Source organism: Biomphalaria glabrata, chromosome 7 (assembly GCF_947242115.1).
Source record: "Biomphalaria glabrata chromosome 7, xgBioGlab47.1, whole genome shotgun sequence".
NCBI classification, from domain to species: domain Eukaryota; kingdom Metazoa; phylum Mollusca; class Gastropoda; family Planorbidae; genus Biomphalaria; species Biomphalaria glabrata.
The window spans coordinates 46618391-46645042 of record NC_074717.1 but is presented as its reverse complement, the minus strand read 5'-3'; the positions used below and the strand labels follow the sequence as shown (position 1 = coordinate 46645042).

Below are 26652 nucleotides of genomic sequence, written 5' to 3'. Positions count from 1 at the left end.
TGGCCTATGTATTTTTAACTTACTCTTGCGTTCTAACACCGCCTGCCACAGAATCTATATTTTAAAAATATTAAAAAATCAGCGTGCGAATCAAAGCATTCCACTTGACAGTCACTATCAAAGAAAAAAAAATGTGATGATAGTATATAGATGTTGGGGGCGTGGTGGCATTATTTAGCTCTTGGGGTCGAATCTCTGTGAAGACTGGGATCTTGAATTTCGTGATTTAAAGGGCGCCTCTTGAGTCCACCTAACTCTAATGGGTAGCGGTACCCGACTAAAGTTGGGGAAAGTTAAGGCGGTTAGTCATTGTGCTGGCCACATGACACCCCTGTTAACTGGTGGCCAAACAGATGACCATAATATCATCTGCCCTACAGATCACAAGGTCTGAAAGGGGCATTTTAGTATATAGATGTAATGCTGTTCAGACTATTTACAGGGGCGTTGACAATGGTTATTCCTCCTCCCATGCTTCTAAAAACCAAACTGTATAACAAGGTAAGAGTTTTCTTTTTGCTAGCAGTATTAGAAATGAGAAAATCCAAAATGAGATTAAAATGGCCCCATGATGACCTTCGGACATTTGTAAATGATCATGAAAAGTTAGGCCTACCAGGGAGAAAAAAAAAAGATGTAGATAAAATAATTGTCATTGAAACTTGCAAATAAGAACTGGAGATATTTCCCAGTTTAACACCAGTCCATAAGGCTTAAGGGAAATAAAGGTCTACATTTTTTTATTCACTTGGCTGGGGGGAGTTGTTGTTTTTTTGTATAAATTTAGAACAAAGGATTTTTTTTAATTTAAAAAAAACAAAAACGAATTCATCCAAGATAGAAGCTGTTATTATTTTGTGTGATGTCAGTGTGTCAGTCCACCACATGAAGATCTCAAAAGCTAGTTAGGGTGGAAGTTCAATTCATTTAAAAGTTCCACACATCATTTCTTAGCATTTACACTGTCAGTCATCTGTTGAATATCCTGTACCATTTGAGTCACCATCATATTACTTTGTACTAAATTGTATCATTATAGGTGCAGACCACATTGTTTTCCTCATTGTCACCACCTCAGTCTTGTGCTGTCTTTTGCCTTGAATAGAATCTCTTTTAATGAGTCCAGTCCTTTCTTTAAATGTTGCCTTCCCATCCCTTTCTCTGCCTCCTATTATTCCTGGTACTGTTCCCTGAAGGAAGGTTTTTAGCTAGCCCTGAGGACCTTGTGATATGGCCATAATAACGTTTTAAAATACTCAGTATTGCAAAGTTAGAGCTATTTAAAAATAAAATGTACAAACAAGAATTAAATGCAAATAACACATTTATTATACATTTCATCTATAAACACACACACAAATAGAAACTGTATCCCAAATCTAAGGTCAGGGGAAGCTTATAATACAAAGGGAAGAAATGAGAGCTTTGAACCTAATGACACTTCCGCACAAGTAGTCATTAGGTCAAGGCCACATTTAAGGTCAAGGCAAACTGCCTACAAGCATCTAAGATCAATTGCACATAGAAAATGAAACTATTCTGAGGGATGAGTAGATGTAGCAGACTGAAGTGCTCAACAGCATGCAGGCCTCCTAAGGCTTTGTCCAGTTGACCAGAGTACAAAGTCCAGTTCAGATGATCCAGAGTACAAAGTGATCTTAGATACCCAGGCACAACAAGCAAACAATACAAAACATCAAATGTACATTTTTTGATCCACACCATCAATGACCAAGTGATAATATTAAAATGAATGAAAATAAAGAAGAGGAAAAAAAAAATATTTCAATGCACATGTCTGCATGAATGAATAAAATATCCAGAGTCTACATTTAAAATCAAGTCCTTTCCCTGTACAAAGTATGTACACATCCCCTGTACACAGCCAACACATAGATGCATTGTTCAACTTTTATACAAAACCTAAAAATATTTAACAGTTCAATGGGGGTGCTGTGGCTTAAAATAGATTTCAATCTCCTGAACATGGAATCAAGTTAAAAACCAGGTGGATAAAATCCTGTAGGAATACATCACGGATTGACTACTGTCAGGCTAAAAAAAAACACAGGGTCAGACTTTAAAATTCCCAATGTACAGTATAGAATGCACACACAAGTCCCGAGAGACTGAACACCAGTAGGAATATCTAATCCACTTGAGTTTCTTCTCGTTGCATGTTTTGCTGCGGAGCTTGCTGCCTCTGTTGGTAACAAGAGCGGGCCACATTTTCAAAGAGCCTGAAACATTTTCATAAAAATACTATACGACTTTTTATAGTGGTCAGTGTCTTAGGATGAACAAAGAAAGCCTTGTCATATATTGAACCTAAGGAGACTCACTTGTTAAGTTCAGTATAAATAACCAAGGTTCTATATAATACTAAACAAATAAAACCTCATCTTATACTGAAGCTAATGATAAGTCGCTCCTTTGGTTCAATATAAATATCCAAGGTTCTTTATAACTAGCAGGTCGAACTGTACAATAAGTTACAAGATCTAATTCACCTGTGACCTAAATATGACACTAAAACAAAAGCAAAGGATAAACAAGGATAAACAAAATAACGGTATTAGTTTACGTGACTAGAAACGCTAAATCAGGTTTCTCTTATATTTTAAGAATATGCAGAAAAAAAATGCAGATTACAAATATGTAATTTGATTTCCTCGGAGATAAATAGTTTTTAAAACATACATTTTTAAGTTTTATTTCTTATTACCATATATTGTCATTGGAAATACGCCATTTTGGTTTTAAGGCTTAATACTAGACTATCTCCCTTGAATTACTTGCCAACATTTTCTGTTGCTGTTTTGTCTTTCTTTCTAGCAGCTATTAGATCTAATATTAAAATTCATTTAAAATGATAGCATAAGAACAAAAACTCTCTTTAAAAAAAGTTATTGAAAAAATGAAGAAGCAACTTTATCAATTTATTATTAACATTTTTTTTAGACCTTCATTTCAGTAAATACACTTAAGAATTCATAAGTTGACAGCATAAGAACAAAAAAAAGTTATTGAAAGTTTAATATAGATAAATATGCTTAAAAACAACATGGTGGTCAGTAAAGGTAACTGGGCATCTAAACTATTACCAAAATAACTTACTCCAGAAGCCAGGCGGATGTTAATATGTACTCACTTTTCAATTTCTGGCGCACAACGAACAAACTCATGTTCCCAGAACTTGTAGGAGGGGTTTTTGATGAGCTCAATAAAAGTGATGAGAAGTCCCCATGGGTGAGGACGATTCACTATCAATCTCTCCAAGAGAACTCTGTAACAATCGGACGAGTTTGAATGAATAGGTGCTGAGAACATTTTAGTATTACTAAATCTGGGACATTTTCATATTATAAAGTAACACTAGACCAGAACACACATTTTTCATGAGTATCTCATTAAATGTTACTTTATTTATAATTTATTTTTGACTCCATTAGATGAATAACACTGATGTGGTATTCTGTTAGAAAGTCAACATTTATCATTATACAATCATTCAAAAGAACAATGACTGATTTCAGCTGCAGGTTGAGTGTTGTCTACATTTAATATTCACTGCACATGGAATATACAATACCTAGATTTTTTTCATTATGTTTATAATAAAATTTAATATATATTTAATATAAATCTATATTTAAGACTAAGACTAAGACTGCTTTATTGATCCTTACGGAAATTTGTTGTGATTACAAGCACTCTTTTCTCATATAAAGACAACACAACAGAAAAATACACATAAATACAACAGACAACATAAAGAGTTCATTCAGCGACTACACACAGGCACAACTTTGTGCTAATAAAGAAGATACTAAAGCTGTTTCCAAGCTAAAATCATTGTTTTAATATGTATTCATATATGTAATGTTTCTTGTATCCATTCAATAATCTAAGTTTAATATTGACTAGGAATAACTTTTGGAGAATTTTTACGCTTTGAACAAAAAGTGAATTTTGTTGTTGTTGTTAATACTATGAAGCTCTGCATCTGCCTAGAACTGAATTATTGATCAGTGCTCAATTTCAGCTTTAAGAGAAAAAAAGGAACACCGAGTTGTTCTTCCTGATTTCCAATCTTACTATGGTCCATCATCCAATTTCACTTGACTTAATGAAGAGTCCATTTAAAAGTGTTTTTTTTTCACCAAACAAAAACAAACATTTTTAAAATAATTTCCCCCTCCCCCTTTTAATCTACGTGGTGGTAAGCATGTCTGTTTTCAAAACTAATGTCCAACCTGGTTATCTGCTCCTGGATAGTCTGATCATTCGCCTGTCTGAAGAGATAGAGGAGAGCACAACTGAAATAGTGGGTGTGGCTATTGGGATATCTCAGCTGGTTAGCAATAGCAGTCAGAAACAGATAGCGACCTGTAGAAATTAGATACACAATAACATCCTATTCACAAATAATATTCATATGCAATCAATTCCAGACATATTCATCGACATAGATTATCAAGTATTGTCAACTTGACTTTTAGCTTCACACACAAAAATTCTGCACATTTGCTGCGACTAATTTTCCCAAGACTTCTTACCTTCAGTATCCAGATTGACAGCTAAATTCTGGAATATGTCCATATGAGAACTTGGGGCAATGGTGCTCATGCTGACTCCCTTGGTCAGTAACAGTGGGATGGCCTGAGTTCCCACATATAAGACTAAGGCATTGATCAGTGGGATGTCATAGCGGCAACCTTGGGGATTGGCCTAGTTACAAAAATAAATAAATCAAATTCATTCTAACACTAGTCCTCAGTTCTGCTACAGACCACCGAATTCAAAATTAAAAAAACACTATTTACCTGCAAATTGCTTTTCAATTCAGACAAGAAAGTGATTGGTGAACGGCTCTTCAAATAAGAGTCCAGATCCTAAAAAAAATATAAAAATAACATGAATGTAATACTTTTGCTAGAGAGAATTATTTTTTTTGTTGGTGGAAAGCCTGGGTGGTAAATTTGCGAGTGCTTTTTAGAAAGAAAAACAATCTAATCAGTTTTATGAAAGTAGAGTTTATAGAAACCCATTATGTTACTTTGGATTTTGAGATAATAATATTATCAGATGGGATCTAGATCATTACACTATTTTACATGTGATCAGTACTTTACAAAAGTGCTGTATTGTTAGCACTTTTAATAACTGTCAAAATTATCTCAGTCCATTACTGAAAGTGAAATACCTTTTTGAAAGTAGCTGGCTGAATCAAAGAAACAATATTGGTGAGAATCCTTGGAGCTCTGTTGATGTCTGGCAGGTGCTCCACTACAAGATTGACCGTGAAGGGATCTGGCAGCCTCATGGTGCGTGGGAAAGCACTAAGTATGAGGTTGCGCATTTGTATACAGTTAGGCGGTATGACATCACAGAAGGTATAGTGGTAGTCACACAGGAACTCTGGGAAGTCATGAAGCAGCACCAGCAAAACTCTCAATGTTCCCTGTATACAATGAATTAGGCCAGAATGTGGTAGATTATGTCAAATTGAGCCTATACTTAATAACAGACCTGAGCTGTGAGGTGCAGGCATTCACTTACATTAGTTCAGTTACAGTATCAATTAAATAGTCCTACAACTAAACCTCGCAAGTATCCATCCATTTCTAATTATCTTTTATATATATGTTTAGAATGCGTACATTAACTTGCAATGAAATCAAGTTTCATTAATTTGTCAGTAATGTCATACATAGGCTTAGTCGCTCTAATGATACCTTGTATAGCAACTGCATTGGTTTGGTCATCTCTGCGTTTCTTAAGAAAGGTCCCAGAAATTTGAACAAGTCCACAAGCAACTGAGCATAGAATCCCCAGCCCTTAAAGATTGGAATACAAAAATGTGCATTTAAATAAAATGATCAACAATTTATTCTGAACTAATGTTCACACTATAGAAGCTATGTAATAAAATAAATTTAAAAAAGGTGAAAAAGAATGAGAACATGCCCAACCTTCTGGTGTGGAGTAAGCGCCAACAATCTTCCAATAAACACTCGATGAGATATCAGTTCCAGCCAGGCATAAGCAAACCCTGGAGCTTTAGCAGGACGCAGGATGTGAAACACATGACTGTCAAAGAAAAACGTAACAACAATCTACAAATATACAAATGGTTCTGCAGTGATATCTGATACTAACTAGATCCACATTAACAACAAAAAAGTGATATGGCTTCTTAGGATACACACACATGACCTGTCTTCAATGACAACAGCTTTTCTTCATGACATGCATCAGTCAATATAGAAACAAACAAAAGCAGAGCCATTGTTTCTACAAATCTTTGCTCCATTATGTTTAAAAATTCCTTTAGTGTACCACATCTTTCACGTTGACAACCTCTACTTATGATAGCGAGACTGCTCTAACTTTAAATTCTCACAGTTCTAATTAGAAAACATTTACTTATGTAACGAGACACGGATCTACTTAAAACCATAATAAAACCTAGTTTAGTAATTATGTAACGAGACACGGATCTACTTAAAACCATAATAAAACCTAGTTTAGTAATTATATAACGAGACACGGATCTACTTAAAACCATAATAAAACCTAGTTTAGTAATTATGTAACGAGACACGGATCTACTTAAAACCATAATAAAACCTAGTTTAGTAATTATGTAACGAGACACGGATCTACTTAAAACCATAATAAAACCTAGTCTAGTAATTATGTAACGAGCCACGGATCGACTTAAAACCATAATAAAACCTAGTTTAGTAATTATGTAACGAGACACGGATCTACTTAAAACCATAATAAAACCTAGTTTAGTAATTATGTAACGAGACACGGATCTACTTAAAACCATAATAAAACCTAGTTTAGTAATTATGTAACGAGACACGGATCTACTTAAAACCATAATAAAACCTAGTTTAGTAATTATGTAACGAGCCACGGATCGACTTAAAACCATAATAAAACCGAGTCTAGTAAAGACCTTACCAGAAAGCAGTGAGGACTTGAAAGTTAATTGCTTCCAGTATTGGCTCCGGAGCATTCAGTTCGATGAAGAGCATGATGAAGATCCTGTGGTACGGGAGCTGCTGGAACTCAGTGTAGCGTACTTCATGGTCCTGAAGCAGCACTCCCGCCATTATGCCCAGCACCTGTATAATAGGATCTTTGCCATCAAGCCATTTAGCAAAGTACTACAGACATAATTAAAGAAGTTCTTCAGTGAACATTCTCAAATGGAGTCAACATTGAAGTTGTACGGTCCACATTGAGGTAAATGTAGCTACCACATTCAGGTAAATGGGAATCAACATTTACGTCCAATGTTTACTGAAGCAAAAATGTACATACTAAAAACCTTAGCTTGTATTAACCCAATAACTACTGAAGTGATAGAAAGTACTGTATAGGATTGACATTAGGAAGTTTGCAGCAGTTGTTTAACTTCCAAGTTAGAAGAGTTCATCAAGTATCAGAATGTGAACATCTGTTTAAGCCATCAAGTTTTTTTTTTTTTGTTTTTTTTTAAATTTTTGAAACAAAAGTGCTCATACCATAGTACATAGGCCTACCCAGGAAATTGAGTAATTTAAGCTTGTTTTTATTCCAATGATATTTAAAGTACATATATTTTAAACTAGACATATTTATATATTTTTTAAAAGTTATTTAATTTATTTTATGTATAAAATCTTTATTAATTCTATGGAATTTTTTTTTATTTAGAGCCACCTCTCTTTGTTAAGAAGTTAAGAGGGTTGCATTTCAAAGAGGAAATAGGAGTTAATGGGTTAACAAGAAATAATTTAACTCCAAATTCCAATGTAAACCTTAGTGTTTAAAGTGGCCTGAACTATGGAAACACAAAGAGAGCTAAAACTGAAGAATGCAACACAACACTTTACCTTGTTCAGTAAATTGATTTTTGTCACAGTATTTGTTTCTCCAGAATGTTTCACCAACAGAGCTATCAGCCGCACAAAGGCATCCAGTGTATGAAAGCACTTTGCTCGAATCATAGTGGTGGACTGGCCTGGTTCACTCAGAGCTCTATAGCACAAGTCTACACACATCTCGGTGCACAGGCGAAAGAAACGAGTTATTAGATCATCTGTCTTCAGAATCCCTTGAGTGTGCATCTACAGATGATATACACAAAAGTTAAATAATTTTTTTTTTAAGTAGGCAAGATCAAATCAGAACCTGTACTATTCAAAGTTTTTAACACAAAATATAAATGGCAAGAAAAAATAAATGACAGATTCATTGATTAATATTTATAGACTACATCTAGCAGCTTTTTTAAAAACACAAATTAACACCTAGTGTTTGTGTCCAGATTGGACTACACTCAAGTGATGGTTTAAGAATCAGAGGAAATTATAAAAAAGAAGCATACTATATCAAGACTCTAGCCCCAAAACCATAGGTAATTCTGCAGGAGTTCAAGGGGCAGCCATCTTTGTTACTATTTTGTTATTGTTTATGTTCCAAAGAAATCCCAAGATAGTGTCTTAAAAAATACCAAGAATTAACATTACTTCTGTGTTTTCAAAGCAATGCTATTTTTCTTTTAATTTTGACTTGGTGTCAATAGTCAATACAATACGTTTCTTATTGTTCTGTCTTCTTTTTAATTGTTAAATATTGTCTAGATCTAGACTATATCTATTCTGAATTATTCTGATATAGAGAATCTAAATTTAACTAAGGCTTGCTAGGCCTACAATAAATATCAGCACAGTTTATTACCAAAAATTAATTGACTTTTATTGCCTTTAAGAACCTTGTCATATTAATATAGTAATTAGTCTAGTTCTAGCAGTTAGATTATGAGTCTAATTAATTATTAATTTAATAGACTTATTAGGACTAGATGATACCGGTATAGCTAGATCTAGCATATTTTTTAGCTTCAAAAATAAAAACAAACAAAAACCGGAGAGAAAACCCAAGATTACAGTCTAAACAGAAACAAAGATGGCTGCCCCTTGAAATCCTGCAGAATTACCAAACCATCCTATAGAAAAAAAACTATAAGGAGAACTGCCACACCTGGAAACCACAGTGCGGTTCATCTCAGACATAGGATTACTGATCTGAACCTTCTGACATGTAAAACATGATTTCAAACAAAGTTAAAACTAACCGATCTACAAAAAGAAATAAATTTCCAAGAAACAAACAAAAACTAGACGAGTGAAAAGTTAAGAAACTCCTAAGTGCGACTTGTACACACAACATTTATCATAGATAAAGAGAAAATAAAAACATAACTAAATTACAACAGAAAAATATATAAAAAAAAACCAGAAGGATAACAAAACAAGTCAATATAAATTTAAAAAATATATATAATAAAGTCTATTCACCTGTTGGACAAAAGCATTAAATGCCTTGAAACTGTCTCGTCCAGCTTGAGGAGAGTGGTACATGTTGACCCATTCCCGTAGCAAATACTCTGTTTTCTCATGAAGACCAGCTGGGTCATCAAATTCCCTAGCCTGTGTGATGCCTGTCTGCATCATGGAGGTCACACTGCCATGAACACGGTCCATTAGACTTGAAGAGTCAGCAGAAGTGTTGGTAACCCGCAGCGACTCAATGAGAGCAGGCAAACTCTCTGGTTGAGTCTGACGTGAGCGGGAGCCAATCATACTTAGAGCTTCTATGCTGTTGGTGAAGTCCGACTGAAATACGACACAGTATGCAATACATTTGTACATCCATACAATACATACTTATTTGTTGACAGAATCTTATCTTGTAAATTAGGCATGCCTAAAATTTAGAAGATAATTATGTCGCATGCATATCTGTGTTATTCATGTCAATTAGAGACTTAATGGTTAATGGATGGTTTTCCTGGCTGATTCAGGCCAACCATTTCATGCTCTAACGGCAAACGGGAAGAAGTAGTATAAAACTATCACCTGTTCTAATTCAGTTAACTAACCTCAGAGAAAATCTGTTGTGGTGCTCTTGACTTGTCATCAACACAGAGTCGCTGCATTAATTGTGTGGTGAAATTGATCCCAATCTGATTCAGTCCGTTCTCCATTAAAGAGGCAAGATACAAATCATACTGAGGCATCATTACAAAGCCATTACGTATCAGCAACTCAACCACATCCAGATTGTAGCGATTATCTTCTCTACTTTGCATCAAACATCTAGAACACAAAATTATTGTGGGGGCTGTTAAATTCTAGATTCATCATTAGTACAAAAGCACAGGTAAATGTTACTCATGTACACACTTACTCTTAATATATTACAAATGTAAAATGTCTCAAATGTACCTTGTGACTTCTTTACTGACCCACGGCATACCAAAAGCTCTATGTTCTGCAAAAGTCTTCAAAACTAACAAATGGCATTCTCTAAATCTCAGCAGTGTTTCACCATCGGCCATTGTAGTTAAAGTATACTGTTCAGATAGTCCTTCAATAGCCTAAAAAAAAAAAAAGAATTTTTTTTTTGCTACATTGAAGCTTACCACCACAAAAGTGTTTCTAGTAGATTTCTTAAGATTACGTTGACAAATGCAAAAGTTTTCTATTTACCTTCTGCACCAGCTGAGTAGCAGTGTTCTTGTCTAAAGTATTACGGGCTACATTAATAGCCTGCATCAACTGCTGGAGGTGTGGAATAAATACAGCAGGGTTGGCCATCATGTGCATGTGGTTGTCTATCTCCTGGACCATTTTCTCATACAAATGGCTCAATTCTTCTTGACTGCTCATCTAGCCAACACACACACACACAGATAAAATCGGTTAACAATATGACAACTCTTATACACAACATAAATAAAGACAATCATATCTGGCATTTTCATAGTCCCTTAATTCTGCTTCTAACTATAGTGCACTTCCATAATAATACAATTTTTAATCTTGGGAGGCCAAAAGATGAAAGCAAAAATAGGGCCATCCACATTTAACATGGCTCACACCTTCTTTGAAGATCTAAAATCTGTAGGCACTAACTAAAAAGAGGATGTTGAAGTCGCTTGTGACCAATCTCTGTTAAAAAAAAGATCTTGCTGTCGTATGCGCCTAAAGGTGCAGGAAGATAAGTCCAAGTCCTTAAAATCAATTCGATTCTTGTGCTTGATTTGTGTCACCACCTCAGTTTTGTGCTTGAATTGTGTCACCACCTCAGTTTTGTGCTTGAATTGTGTCACCACCTCAGTTTTGTGCTTGAATTGTGTCACCACCTAAGTCTTGTGCTTGATTTGTGTCACCACCTCAGTCTTGTGCTTGATTTGTGTCACCACCTCAGTCTTGTGCTTGAATTGTGTCACCACCTCAGTCTTGTGCTTGATTTGTGTCACCATCTCAGTCTTGTGCTTGATTTGTGTCACCACCTCAGTCTTGTGCTTGAATTGTGTCACCACCTCAGTCTTGTGCTTGAATTGTGTCACCACCTCAGTCTTGTGCTTGATTTGTGTCACCACCTCAGTCATGTGCTTGAATTGTGTCACCACCTCAGTCTTGTGCTTGAATTGTGTCACCATCTCAGTCTTGTGCTTGAATTGTGTCACCACCTCAGTTTTGTGCTTGAATTGTGTCACCACCTCAGTATTGTGCTTAAATTGTGTCACCACCTCAGTTTTGTGCTTGAATTGTGTCACCACCTCAGTCTTGTGCTGTTTTGTTTGCCTTGAATAGAATCTCTTTCAATGACAGTCCAGTCCTTTCTTTAATGTTGTCTTCCCATCCCCTTCTCTGCCTCTTATTCCTGAGATCCCTGAGGATCTTGTGATATGGCCATACGTTTTAAAATACTCAGTATTGCGACGTTAGAGCAATTTTAAAATAAAATGTACAAACAAGGATTAAATGAAAATAAACATTTATTATACATTTCATCTATAAACATACACACAAGTAGAAATTTGATCCCAAATCTAAGGTCAGGGAAAGCTTATAATACAAAGGGAATAAATGAGAGCTTTGAACCTAATGACACTTTCACACAAGTAGTCATTAGGTCAAGGCCACATTTAAGGTCAAGGCAAACTGCCTACAAGCATCTAAGATCAATTGCACATAGAAAATGAAACTATTCTGAGGGATGAGTAGATGTAGCAGACTGAAGTGCTCAACAGCATGCAGGCCTCCTAAGGCTTTGTCCAGTTCAGCCTCTACTTGTATTTTCTGACCTAGCAAAGAAAAACATCCAGTTCCAGTGTTTTCAAACACTTGATTCCAACCTCAAAACTGACTAGATGTTTAAACTCAGACGATCACTTACAGTTGATGTCTGTCGAGCACCAGATGGCAGCATGATGTCTGTCAGTGGCTGGAACCCAGGAAGATGGCGAGCAAATTCATCATACACAGCCATTTGTTGAGAAGTTATAGAGCCCACCTGGAGATTAACAAGCAATGCTATAAGAAACTCACCAATGACTCAAATTACGCTACGAGACTGACAACAATGTTTGCACCTACCTTGAGGCTTATCTGATCAGGGACACGGTCATTTTGGTAAGTTAAAACTTGAGGGTCATAATAGCGGCGACCTTCTTGTCTGGTAATTTTACGAGCTTCATATTCCTGAACAAAACAGCATGAGGAAAAATTAAAACAACTGCGAGCATTTCAAACAAAGCATTCATTTTAACAAGTCAATGAAACATTTCTGAACTAGCTTAACTTACAGGAGCCAGTTTTTTGTCCATTTCACCTCCAACTCTCTCTACAGCCAGTTTCTGGATATAATTGGCACAGATTTCTACATTGTCATTGGCCAAGATAACTGCAGAGTCTTCAATACCTTTCAACTGGGCTGGGTTTTGCTGGAACAGGCACAATGAGTCATATAATAGTCATTAACATAATTATAAGTATTATGTAATAACAACAAAACTAAACAGTTTGGTTACTGAGCATGGTTCTAAAGGCTATTTACCCCACGGATGTTACTAGCCAGTGCAGACTGTATTGCATGCTTCAATTGTTGCACCATTGGCTCCCTAGAAGTGATCAACGCCAGACCAGCGCACACATTTCTTGCCATAGCCTGAGCAGCATTTCTCATTCGAATCTCATCGGCATCTAAAGCAAAATCCTGAAGATTATAGAGAAATTCTTTTAGAATAAGCTGAAATTCTGAACCTAGATGAAATGAAAAACTGATACTGAACTCAAGAGAATTATTTTTTATTAGTTGTTCAGATTTACTATATTCTATAGTTATTCTTGAAGTCCTGTTCTAGTAAAAAAAAAAAAGAAGTATATCACTGATAATGTCTGACAATACCTTTTTGACTATCTGTTCAGTAGTGGCTACAGCTACTTTGATAGCTCTCTCAGTAATAGGAACAACAAAGTCCTGCATTGTACTCTCAATGGCTCCAATCACACTGTTTCTCAGGGAAATGTTGGCTTGTATATACAACACCTTCATAAAGACAACCATAACATGGTTAGATCAAGTCAACAAGTTTAATAAGAGACATGCATTTGAGTCAAACCAGAGACAAAATTAAAATACCTGTTCATTGATCACAAAATGCTGCTGTAAGAAGGCTGCCAGACTGGTGTTGGTGTTGATGTCATGAATGCTAAACTTTGGTTGCAGCGGCAGCACACCAGCTCCCGGACCAGCAGACAATGGGACAACGGCAGGTGGGGGTGGAATATTCGGAGGCGGAGGTGGTAGTACTGGCAGGTTATGTATTGGTGGCATCCCTGCCATTGGTGGCATTGTTAATACTGTAGGCTGCTGAGGCACTAAAGAGAGCAATGAGAAATGAATTCCTTTGAAAAAAATATTTATAGAGTTTGTTCTCAGACATTATGATGAACTAAAGACAGAATACAGTATGCCCATTAGGCTAGACTTACTAGTAGCTGAAACTGGATCTTCTGGAGGTTTAACTGGTGACAGTTGATGTTCTAACACAGCCATCTTGGTTGGATCCCTCAAGTATTTGGTAGGCTTCAACTCTGTTGCTATATCAATATTTAAAGTTTTACACAGAACTTCAATCTCAAACTTGAGGTTGAGCTTCAGGTCTGGCTCTTGGTGAAGCTCAGCAAGAACATTCATTATAGACAGAGTCCAGGGATTGGGTTTACAGAAAATCTGAAACACATGAGCATTCCTTTCAGAGCTGCCAGCCAACAGACTAGGTGCAGACTTGTTTTCTAATTAAACTATGCATGTATCAAAACAGATTAGTATTTCCTCTTTTAATTTAAATAATATTTAATCAAATAAATGCTACAATTAAATATTTGGAGATCATTGTATTTCAGGTATTTCGAAATGAAAATCTTGCCCTGGCCTAATCTTAAAAAAAAATTTGAGTGTTAAGTTTAAGAAGAAAGCTTGTCAAAGATTAACTGAACAAAGTACCTTGCTTTTTGCACAAGATTCTAAAACTTTGGCTGAGAAAGGAACTACATACAAGAGCTCTTGATTGCCTTTCTGGTAGGCTTCATAGATGAGAGCTTTAAGATTCAAGTCCTGGGAACAAGCAAACATTATTACAGGCTGAGGTACAAAGTATTCCAATGAATGGCTCATTAAAAATATCAATTAACCTATTTATAATATCTAGAAATGAATACTTATCTGATCTAACTAACACACACATACACAATTTTAAATAGTAAACCAACCATTGTTAATATAGGTTTGCACTTAGCCAGCGTTAACATGCCAAGCCAATGACCCAGATTCTTCAGCAATGTACGATCAGAAAAATTGGCCACACCTTTGTCACTGCGTAGTAATACCTGAATACAAAATAATGCATCTATGAATGATACCACATAATGATATTCTTCTTCTTTTCCTAATAATCAGTTACTCAAATAAATGTGATAATAAACACATTGGAATGAACTTGTTAGGTCACTTTACAAAAAACAAGAAAAGTCTCCTGTACCTATTAACCACTCCATACTAGTCACTGAATAAAAAGTCAAGACTTACTTTGATATTTCTAAAAGTTTCTGTGATCACTTTAGATGTCAAAGACTCAATGCCCAGGACATCAACAAAGTTGGAGTACAGCGTGTGGAAATTGGGCTCTATACTGGCTCGCTTCATGACCAAGTATTGAGCCACCCACGAGATGTAATCAGTGCCCATTACTTCTTTCAGTTCTTCAGCCTGTGAAATCATACGCAACATTAACAAGTAGAATATAAAAATAGTGAAATGATTGAATATTATATATATATATATATATATATATATATATATATATATAAATACATATATATATATATATTATATATATATATTATATATATATATGTTGTGCATAATTCTCATCAACTCATTTCCAAAAGATACGTTTTAAGTAGTGATTTAAGACTAACTTCATTGGGTATTAAATTAATTGCATGTTGTAAGCAATCAAATTCTTAAAATCATCTTTCTTTTTTTCTACTCAAATGAGTTGAGAACAAAGTTTACTTTTAACTGCTTCTTAATAGGGCATGGTGGTTAAGTGCTTGGCTTCCAAATCGGGGTGGGGGTGGAGGTGTAATCCTGGTTAAGATGAAATTTTAGGACCAGCCTGAATCTACACAGCTCTTGTGGGTACCTGATATACGTTGGGGAAGTTAAGTCTGTCAGTCGCTGGGCATATTCACATGACAGCCATCTAAACAGATTAGCTTTACGTTATCTTTTTCCATACATCTCAAGGTTTCTCTTTTCTAGACACTATAAACAATATGTGCTAAAAAAAACAACACCTAAACATTATTATAGACAAGAAACAGCACAACATCGACCTCATTACCTTTTGGTTCATATTAGCCAGCGACAAATTGTTAAAGATGAAAAATACTTTGTCTTGAATAGCCTCTGAAGGCACCATGACATCATTGTTCCCTTGACCAGCTAGAAGTGTGTCTATATTGGTAGCAGTGGCAATGGAAGGCTAAAACAATACCAGAACAAAGATTAGTAAATATCTACCACATCTGATATCTTCACATCAAAATAAACAACAAAATTTTTAAAAGCACTTTTTAAAATAAAGCTTATTCAGCTTATACAACTTTTTCCCTTGTTTGAGATACCAAACAAAATAATTTTACCAATAGTTAATTAACTAACTGGTTAATTTTTCTTTGTGTTGTCAGGTAAAAGAAATAATTGTGTGAAATTTCAACTTAATCCGAAAAAGGGTGTGAAAGAACCCACATGTACAAACTTTTTACCAGACAAACAGACTGAATGAGTTGATACAAGCTTTGTAAAAAGCTACATCCATTATGTCACTACTTACTTTTGCAAAGGTGGCTCCTCTGGTGGGGGCTGCAATAGGTGCAGCCGTAGACTGGGTGGGTACAGTAGTCTGCGGGGTGGATGCTGGTAGAGACGGCCCTGCAGTAAGTGATGGCGGTGGCACATTTGAGCTATTGTCATTTGGTGGTGGACGAACAAGGCCAGGCAACAAGGAGACTGGGGTCATGGGCCGACCACTGAGTTCACTCATCATGCCGTGAGGCATTTGTGGGTGTGGAGGTTCTTGAGACCTTGCTCCATACTCCACGTACTAACACATACAAACAAAAATGAAACTATTGATTACTAAGGAGTTTTAACAAAGGATTTGTTTAAAGATTTATAGCAATATATAGTAGAAATAAAGGAAAGGTACTAGCTTTTTCGGTACATGGACAAAAAGGTTTGGAACCTGCTGCCCAATGAACCACATGAACATTCATCAAGAACATTAAGACCTACCTACCTACAAAAGATTAGTAAGTCATTTCAAGATTAGTTGTTTTATTTTCATGTCCTAATAGCAGCTTAACAATTTACCATGTTCAGACAGAATTGTTCATTTTCACATTTGAATATTCTACCTAGTTAGCATTTAACTTCAATAACATTTTTTGTTTGTAATTAGAAAATGTTACTTTTGGTATAGAATTTTAGGAGAATACATGCTCTTTTTATACAACACAAATTAAAGTTTATAAAAACAAAAAATTTAATTTAATGGGATCAAATCAACGATGGTATCGTTAATTAGAAGAGAAAGAGCTATGACTACATTTTCTTAGTTAACAGCATTAGAAAAATGAAATGATTAAGATTAAATACCTCAATCAGATGTGCAGGTAGCTGCATGAAGTGAGGTATTTGGGCCAAGTGTTGACAATATTGTGGATACTCTTTTAACCTGAGAACAAATGTCATTTTACATACTAGAGACATTGATCAATTTAACATACAAGTACAATCAGAAATTGTAACCTCATAGACTTGACACTAATACTAGCCTAAGGAAATTAAAATTTTGAATTAAAAAAAACAAAACAACAGTTCTTACTTAGTTTTAAACCTTTCCAAGGAATTCATTCCAAAATGGTACATATTTGTATTTGGTTGTTTCCGTAAAGCTTCTAGAATATACCTCAGGGCTATACCAAGTGTCCAGTACCTGGAACAAAGTAACAGTAACTAATACATGTACACAGAAATTACATTTAGTATTTAATTTATGTAAGAAGATATCAATTAGGCAGGCTACTTACGTCACAATATTCTGTTCTATAATCCCACCAAACAACTGGGCTGTTATTTTAAGTTCTCTGTCTGGATACTGAGGGAAAAATCTGTACTCTTCAAACAGGTTTCTTAGCATACATGCAAATACATCCTGCATGAAGTAAAACACAGACAACTTTGACTTATCATGTTTATAGTAAGTATGCAAAGCTAGTCAAAGTTCCTCTTGTCAGACAAGTGCCATTCCAGGCTACACTCTCTTACCCTATTTGTTTTGTCCATGGAGTCTTTAAAATTTTTCAGCATGGCTAGAACTTCATCAATGCTCATGGTGGGAGCTGGTGGTTGGTTATAAATCTGTTGGAAATATGTGTTGGCCTTATCTTCAACTTCTTTGCTAAAAGTTTGGGTCATTTCAGGGAATATGTTGGACATATCACTAGCAGGATTGCCTGATTGGACTGTAGACAGACACATTATTAGTGGATTGGTGCATTCAGAACAAAATTCAATATAAATGTTATCCCCAATGAACTTGTCAATTACTGGCCAGAACTAAATGCATTTAAGCGATAACAAAAAAAAAATGGGGCAGTGTAGCACTACTGCTAGACTATGGATGTAGGATGTGTGACTTGAGTGGCATAAACAGAGGGAGCTCAAATTCGAATCCCAAATCTAGACTAGACATTTTTAATTTGAGATTTAGATTCAGGCTGAGAGGTGTTCCACAAAAGATATGTCAACAGCACAATGAGCATTGAAGACTTGCTCTTCAAAAGTATTACTATATACAAGTCTAAAAGTTGCAGAGAAGAGGCCTAACTATACTCTCACTTCACTCCAATGAGATTCATGATCTCTCAGTTTGCTTGTCAATGACAGATGGATGCATTTCTAACACTACTTATTTTATTTTACAGTGTGCCACCCACATGTCTTTTCTATTTGTTTTCTTTCTAGCAAACGCCAGTCCTTTAATGAACAAGACAGATTGGATGAGTCTGCTAGATAATTTTACTATGGCATAGACACAACTTTGAAAAATGAATAAAGTAAATGATAAATGAATAAAGTAAATAATAAACAAGTAAATAATAAACTGAAAAGCTACAAGTAGATTACAAGCAACTTCATTAATACTGAACATTCAAAAAAGAAATGCTTCTTACACTTTAACTAGCTCAACGCGCATTATTTTTATTTAAGTTCCGTTAACTAAAACAACATTTAATAAGGCAAAGAAAGAAAATTGAATAACAAATTGTAATAGGACATATTCTACAAATGTTCTGACTTAAATAGTCTTACCAGTTCGGTTCCCGAGCCTTTCCTGACTTATTGGCAATCCTAGTTTTGGTGTTGATGTATTAGCTGGACCGAGTGCTGCTAAATTACTAACAGGCGGCCTTGGTCCAGGACCTGCACTAGTTGGACCAGGTCCTATTGCCTGAGTCATTGGTGCTTGCATTCCTAAGCCAGCTGGGTAAGCAAAATAAATAACTAATTTGAACACAGCAATCAAAGAAGTTTGTTTGAAGTAAAGATGCTAAATTAACCAGTGTTTGACAAGATATGCACTGAGCATAATACCTTAAGTAAACACTGATTATGTCTAAACATAGCCTACGATTTATTGAAACTATTTATTAACTGATGGGATATAAAATCTAAAAGTCGCCAAATATGTCTTAAGTCAGTGATAACTTACTCGACATTTGATTGTTCATCATTGGGTTAAAGTTCATGCCCGCCGCATTAGGTTGAGACATCGGTTGGAATGACTTTGACGGAGATCCTGGAGGGCCCAAAGATAGGCTGGCTATGGCTTGTGGTAAGTTTTGAGCCCCTGGGGGCCCCACAGGGCCTGGCTGACTAAGCACTCCACCTATGTTGTTCAAATTATCCAGCTGCAGTTAAAGCAAAGTAAATTTTTTTTTATTAATAACCAACAATAAGTTTGCACATTCAATATGTCACATAAAAATCTTATTTCAATACATGCTAAGTACAAAAAAAATGAATGCATCTTTTAAGTGGCAAAAAAAAAAGCAAGTTGATACAAAGAGATGTTTGTTACCTGGTTGACTATATTCTGAGCTGGAAATTGAGGTTGTTTGTGCCCTAAAGCTTGCATGGGACCAGCAGGTGCAGCTCTGGCTTTAGTTAGATATACACTAGCATTGTTGAGCATTGTATTGATAGCATCAGCAAGTTCTGGGTTGAGATGCCTGTAATACAGTTGTAATACCATGGTAGAGAGAGTGTAAGCAACAAAAAACATACATGTACACACAAATTTATTGTATCAAAATAAGAGCTACAAATACAAACCCAGCAGTAATGTATTTTATTTTTAAAAATTGCTCACATGGTCCAGACTCTCAAGCAGTTTAACATCGTAAAGACAGTCTCTGATGGTAACTGCTGACTGCGGGCCTGAGGCTGTTCTTCTTTGACAGGTAAACCCATCAACTGAGGGCAGCGACGTTTTAAGAAAGTAACACAAGCCTGGATGAACGACTCCTTTGAAAAGAAAAACAACAACATTGTTAAATTTGAAGACTTTTAAAAAAATTTTTTTTTTGTTTTTTCTAGCCACATTACTAAATTCTAAGCTAATGAGCAAAAAAAGAGATGAAAAAAGGTTAGTGAAGTAGTTAGTTAACCAATCAAGAGATTTAATACCTTATGGTCTGTAATTTTGTCATTCAGCCATTTGTCTAGCTTCAGATACTCTCGTCTTGAGGCCAAGCAAGCAAGGTCAATAACAAATGCATATGGAGATGCGTTGAGCAACATAGAGAGAGCCTGAAATTAAAGTTATCAACATAGAATTGAGTATGTTTTTCTTTATTTTTTACAAATTAATGACGTTTTGGCAAGAAAAATACCTCAAAGTTTCTTTTCTTTACAAAAAGAACTAAACAAATGTTTTTAACAAGTATATAATTACTTTTAGATCCTGGGCAACATCCAAAATGCGTGAAAGCCGAACTTGATCATGTGGTTCTCCTCTCATATACCACTCAGCCATGGAGTGCATTATTAAAGTCCTGATACTGCTGGAGTGACCCTATCAAATACAAATTTATACAATGGATCAAACTGATCCTAACAGGTACAAATTTATACAATGGATCAAACTGATCCTAACAGGTACAAATTTATACAATGGATCAAACTGATCCTAACAGGTACAAATTTATACAATGGATCAAACTAATTCTCACAGGTACAAAGTTAAGTAGTGGATCAATCTGTGATGAGTTTATGTTGGGTTAAAATAGAAAACTGTGGTGTACCTGATGGTGCCAAGCATAATGAAGAATGACAGCTGAGTTACTATGTTGTCCAAGAAAGACTGGCATTAATGACGAGATGATTTCTTGTTTCATTCTGTTCACAGTCGGCTGAGGAAAGTTTGATAGAACAATAATGGACTGAATACAAATCTTTCTCTTACATAAAAAATAGATTTGTGTTTAATTATGAAAACCTTATTTACAGTTATTTGAAGTAAGGCCAACACCAGAATGTCTGGGCACTTGGCAATAGGAGCTTTAAACAACTCAAACACTTGGGCATGGTGTCCATTGTCAGATAGACGCAGCAGTGTTTCAATCAGACTCAGACATTTCCTGGAGAGAAGACATTACAGACATTAAACATATGGTGGAGTTCACAGATTGACTGTCTAATTAAAACGAACAACTAGATCTATTTACCAGGTTGAAATTTCTCTATCATCTTCATTTGGTGCAGACTTAAGAATGTCTATCGTTACTGAAGGGGTGTCACCTTTAAAATCAGCAAGACAAAACACATCTGGGTATTTCAATGCTTGAGTTAAAAATGACAACTGAAAAAAAATAAGTTTGGAACATGTTCTAGACAACAGAGTTAAAATTAATTTCAACAACAAAAGAGCTTGAAATTTGTAGTTGTTATACTCTACAAACAGAATATTCAAACCGATTCATTCATTTCTAACTAATGCTACAATTAAGATTTAAGAGTTACACGAACAATAAAAACAAAATATCTTGTCGAGATTGTTACCTGTCCTTCAGTATTGTTCCATGGTTTGTAGATCAGATCAATGGGGAAAGGTTCCTGGCCAAGCCCTCGATGTATAGCTTGTATTAGTAGCCGTAAACCTTTCTTACTGGAAACAATAAATTTTGGATAATCTAAGCTTGTCACAACTTCTCGCCAATTAAGATGTGGATTCTGCACAGAAAGAACAAAATTTAAAAAAAAATGATTTTAAAAATTTGAAAGTAGAAAGTGAAGAACAAATTAAATCCATAAATATACCTCAATCCTTCACATTCATCATTTCAGTGCAAATACATGGAAATTAAGGCAGCAGTGTGTCCAACTTTTTACATGTCTAGCTTTACAAAGCCTAACCATTTCTAAACTCTCCTTAAGTATAAGTATAGTCTACACATATCCCACTTAGTGTAATCTACACATTTCTCATGTCCAGCTATAAGTATGACCAACACATCTTAAATAGCCAACATGGTTCACTTTTCAACTTGTTATTATTTCAATATCAGAAAATGTTAATGGCTTACATGAACTATAAATAATGTCATTTCTGTAACTTACTAAACAGATGACAATTATAGAAAACTGAATGAGCCGATGAAACTTCCTTTCCTAGCTAGAAGAGGGCATGAAGGAAACAAAAACCAACCTACCATTTCTTTGATTATTTGGAAAAAGACATCCACATTCCATGTTGACACTCCAGGAATCTCCGGACGATCAGTCTGCTGATCAAATGTAACAAAATCAAGATAATTAGGAAGCAAGCAAGCCAAACATGGCAGGTAATAGCACCTACTGGTTTTTAAAAAGATAACTTATTAGGTGATAGTATGCAAACTTAAACTAACCTGTTGCACATGGTCCCCGAGGGTTGTTGGCGTGCGGGCCATCATTCCTAAGGTGCGGGCAACAGCAACAGATGTAACTTCCCTTGCTCCACATAGATTGAAAAGGCTTCGGCATTCTTCAACACTATTTTAGAGACAATGTTTGTACATTAACATCTGACATGCAAATAATAAGATTACCTTACTAACCTAACATGAGAAATTAGGATTGACAGTTGTATTGATTCAAGGTATTTAATGATTGTATTTAAACAAGTAGACAAAAGGACATTTTTTTTTGTGAAATGATAGTGAGGTTAGACAATGCCCTCAAAGAGTATTTAAACTTTACTTCACATTAATTATTCAGATACACTAGAAACAAAATATACCTGTTGGTGCAACCATATCCACTTTCTAGCATTAAATCAGCAATACTTATATCAGTCTAGAAAATAAAACAAATCAAACAATTAAAACTAATGCTTACATCAGGCCGCCGTTCAAACTAGAATACATAAAGGCTTCTGTAAGGCCACTATTCACTAGGGAATATATAACGTCACCAAAGCATTTAAAGCAAGTTGTAAATCCAGATTAAAATAGTACATTACCATGTTCTTTTTCATGGTTCCCAAATCTCTGAGTTTTTTCCCAGCTATGTCCTCTAGAGTTGGATAGACAAAAGGACTTATAATTGCTGGAACTCTTTCTCTGGGAAATTCTAGAACGATAAAAAACAATGAATATGTTTACTCCATGAAATGATATACTTAAAACTCAAAGTAGAAGTATAAGGTCAATGGTCATTACAAAACTAAAACACTTATCTCAAACCAAACAAGCCTATACACTAAAGCTACCAACCACTAGTGCTAGCTCATTATTCAGATTTTTTATAAGGAAAAGTTCTTTTTTTCTATCAAATCTAATTCCAGCTTAAACTCTTTGACTACGGAAGGACACTCACATCGTTGGTTTTATCCAGCTATATTTCCTAGATCTAGTATAGACCCAGAGGTGTTGACTGGTCCAAGGTGGTCAATTTTCATTTTTCCAATAGTAGTAACATGGATAATTAGCTCAAAATTTCCATTTTATGTGTTTAAGATGTGTTTTCTATATAAAATTTTGCGACAATATGGATAAATATGATTAAAAAAATTTTTTTTCAATATGGACCATACATTTTTTTCTAAGGTCAGGTCTAGATCTAGATCCTGGAGGCTTTTTCGCAATCAGTAAGTTTTTATTTTTAATTTTAAAACATTAATATAAAAAAAATTTGTTTTAGAATAATTGCTTTGTGCTATATAAAAAGGGCATAATTCTATATTAAAAATATCATTTTAAAATAAAAAAAACAAAAAAGTTATACAAGTTTAATCAAAGCATTCTTTTCACTCCAAATGGCCAAAAAAATTAATTCTGTTCAAACGTGGAAAATAATTCCAGAATCAAAGAGTTAATTGCGTGCATAGTTAGTGATTTATTGAGCTTTTTTTTTTAAATAGAAATTGTTGCTTGATAGAATCTAATAAGTATTGACAGGGACAAAAATTTGGCATTTTGGCGATACCGATTGATAACCCTTGCAAATTGATATATAGTATAGTAAACAAATGACGGATTTTTAGCCCGGTCTATAACAATTTCAAAACATAAAAAAATGTTTTAAAATTCTGTACCTCGACGGACAGTTTTTAAGAAGGTGTCTAAAGTCTCTTGAGCAATACCAAGTTGGTCTCTTTCTGTTACTAGATGGGACAGCAGAAGGTGAAGTATCTCAATATCAGAGTCTTGGAGTCCACCCTCCTGACGACCTGTATCTAGAAAATAAAAAAAAATGGCATATTTATGATAAGCTCAAAAATGTTTTTGTTACATTTAAGTGTACTTACGATGTAAATAAAAAGTGAAACACTTTAAGATGGCATGTTTCCATCAGTGGAAGAACGAGTAACTTTGGTTGTACCAGATTGGATTCAAGAAACTTACCCACATCCACGTAAGATCTGATAAGCTCAGGCAACTTCTGCTTTGCAAACTGAAGTGCAAAGTTAACAATATCTGCTTTGGAAGAGCTGAGGAGAGCTAACCCAACTGCAACTTCCTGTACCCTAGTCAAACGTAAGACACGACTTATTTGTGAAAACAGATGTGCTGATGGCTTGAGGCTCTGAAACAATCGGAAGGAATGTTAGCCATAGGTCAGTCAAATGCTATCAATTGAACAGATATAGCTGACTGTGAGTACAGCTTAAACTACTTACATTTTGTTGTTGAAGAGGATTATCAATAGAATAACAAAGAATAGAAATAAAGTTTGGTTTGGTCAGCAGAGCACTAAATTCTTGACTCAAGTATTGGATCTGAAATAGTCAAATGAAAAGAGGCAGGATTAATTTTATTTCTAGCTAGACAATACTTTCAACTTTCTAAAATAATAACAGTACATCTGACATTTCTACCTGATACAAGTCTTTGCCACTGCTTTTACCATCTCCACTGAAGTCGATATGTGAAAAAAGGCACCTGAAGAGATGCCTATCGGCTTCAGCACCGTACTGGTTGACAAGCTGTGAAAGTAAAATACTATATTATTTAATACCTTACCATTTGAAATATATAATGATTGAAGCTGTAATTAGCAGTGTAACATTTGGTTAAACCAACCCTCTATCACTAATAACCCAAAACTGAATGACCAATACAGTCACTGAAAGAAAGATAGTCTCTTCTAAAATCAGTGTAAAAGAAAACTGATCCATATAACACTACAGGAGAGTTAACTTCTTAAATGTAAATTAAACTGTTTAATAAGTTGTAAAGTGACCAGCTTTTCCCTTTACCAAATAGATCAGGCTAGATGAGGAATAACTTTTGAAAAAGTTAATTAAACATCCTATTGAATATATACACAAACACTACTCCTTTCCTGAACACCCAAGTACTTTTAAACTCTTTTTAAACTGGAAACCGCAGAGGAAGAGAAAAGGTCAGAAGACCAAGAGGCAAAGACCGCAGGATGGACAAGGATCTTTCTGAGGGGAATTGCCCAGATCAGAGTCTGATGGCGAAACGCTGTTGCAGCTCTATGACTATGATCCACTGGGAGTCAAAAGGACTAGGACTAAGTCAAATAGTCTGATAGATAAATCATCAATCGTTCACATTTTGTCAGATACATTTTATTAGGAATTATACAGTGATTTTAATTTTTAAAATCTTTTTAAAAAAATAGATTTGCGTCTGCTATAAACTAAATTCTGTAAAATCATTTGATTTCAACATTCAGATAAAAAAGACAGAAATATTCAAGACAAATATATATTTACCCTCTAGTGGATCTACTAGATTTTTAGATCTATCATCTAAATTGACTAAATGTAGTAGTAGTAGTAGAAATTTAATTCCTCATTTGATTGAACACATCAACAATAAATATATACATTTAAAATAAAGAAAAAGACAATTTTATCATCAAACACAACATGAAACTAAACCGATTTTGGACATGAAAATTTAAAACACATTGTCTATGACTATGATTATGAACTCAATGGTCATGGTCACCAGCTAGATCTACAATCTAGATCTCTAAAATCTAAATCATAAATCTAATATTAGTAATAAGTTAAATAAGTCAAAGACTCCAGCAAGAAGAGCATCAGATCTCTACTCTACAGCCATACTCAGATTACATTTTTAATATCTAGAGGTTCTACACATTACTGTCTATCACTGAATATCTTTATAATATTACTTGTACTTCTAGTTCTAAGTTACTGTCTCACAACAGCTTGGCTTTTGAAAAAAACAATCTTTTTTTAATAATTCGAATTTCAAGAAGAGAGACGATTTGTGAAAATTAAAGTCCTAGATTTTAGATCTAGATAGAAAAAAAAAGATTGCCTAAATCTAGACCTTCCTTGTAATACTTACACTTGTTATAGCAGCAACACTTTGTTTGTAATTTTTCTTTGTTAAATTGGCTATCGTATAACTTATTTCAGATAACGCAAAAGAAAGCGGGTCCAAATTCATATTACTCCATACACATGAAGGCGAAAGCCCCAAAACTCATTTGAGGCTTTCTTTGAACGACAAAAATATTTTCTGAATTGCAATTTATTTCTTTCAAAGTCAAAACGGGATTTTGTATGGGCCAACATCAGGAATGCCACACGTTTTAGTTCAACATATTCAAGACCCTCGACATGGCGTCAGAACGGCCATGTTTGGATTTTGACTGACTTGAAAGGAGAAAGGA

General features: G+C 35.0%; 1 protein-coding gene across 3 annotated transcripts; it reads right to left on the bottom strand.

The window, feature by feature from the left end:
• Positions 1-1306: 1306 nt before the first annotated feature.
• Positions 1307-26652, bottom strand: LOC106074697 (CCR4-NOT transcription complex subunit 1-like). Of its 3 annotated transcripts, none has more exons than XM_056034796.1 (49): positions 26325-26652; positions 24851-24958; positions 24653-24751; positions 24378-24558; positions 24068-24208; positions 22994-23103; positions 22772-22827; positions 22401-22524; positions 22203-22277; positions 21553-21723; positions 21219-21352; positions 20999-21131; positions 20796-20903; positions 20447-20566; positions 20179-20301; positions 19862-20016; positions 19571-19721; positions 19202-19400; positions 18802-18972; positions 17755-17951; positions 17517-17641; positions 17312-17422; positions 17083-17161; positions 16259-16528; positions 15767-15907; positions 14947-15126; positions 14631-14747; positions 14365-14475; positions 13851-14091; positions 13498-13736; positions 13264-13404; positions 12913-13071; positions 12662-12799; positions 12453-12557; positions 12253-12369; positions 10557-10736; positions 10293-10444; positions 9947-10163; positions 9363-9680; positions 7896-8129; positions 6979-7142; positions 5976-6093; positions 5739-5840; positions 5207-5464; positions 4827-4895; positions 4560-4731; positions 4257-4389; positions 3152-3286; positions 1307-2262 (listed from the first exon to the last, which is right to left on the bottom strand). In XM_056034796.1, the coding sequence occupies exons 1-49, from the start codon at positions 26424-26426 to the stop codon at positions 2232-2234; spliced, it is 7215 nt and encodes a 2404-aa protein (XP_055890771.1). In that variant the 5' UTR covers positions 26427-26652; the 3' UTR covers positions 1307-2231. The 3 variants fall into 3 exon arrangements, with proteins under 3 accessions (XP_055890771.1, XP_055890769.1, XP_055890770.1); XM_056034794.1 differs by having other exon boundaries at positions 1307-2240; XM_056034795.1 differs by having other exon boundaries at positions 1307-2240; positions 22203-22274.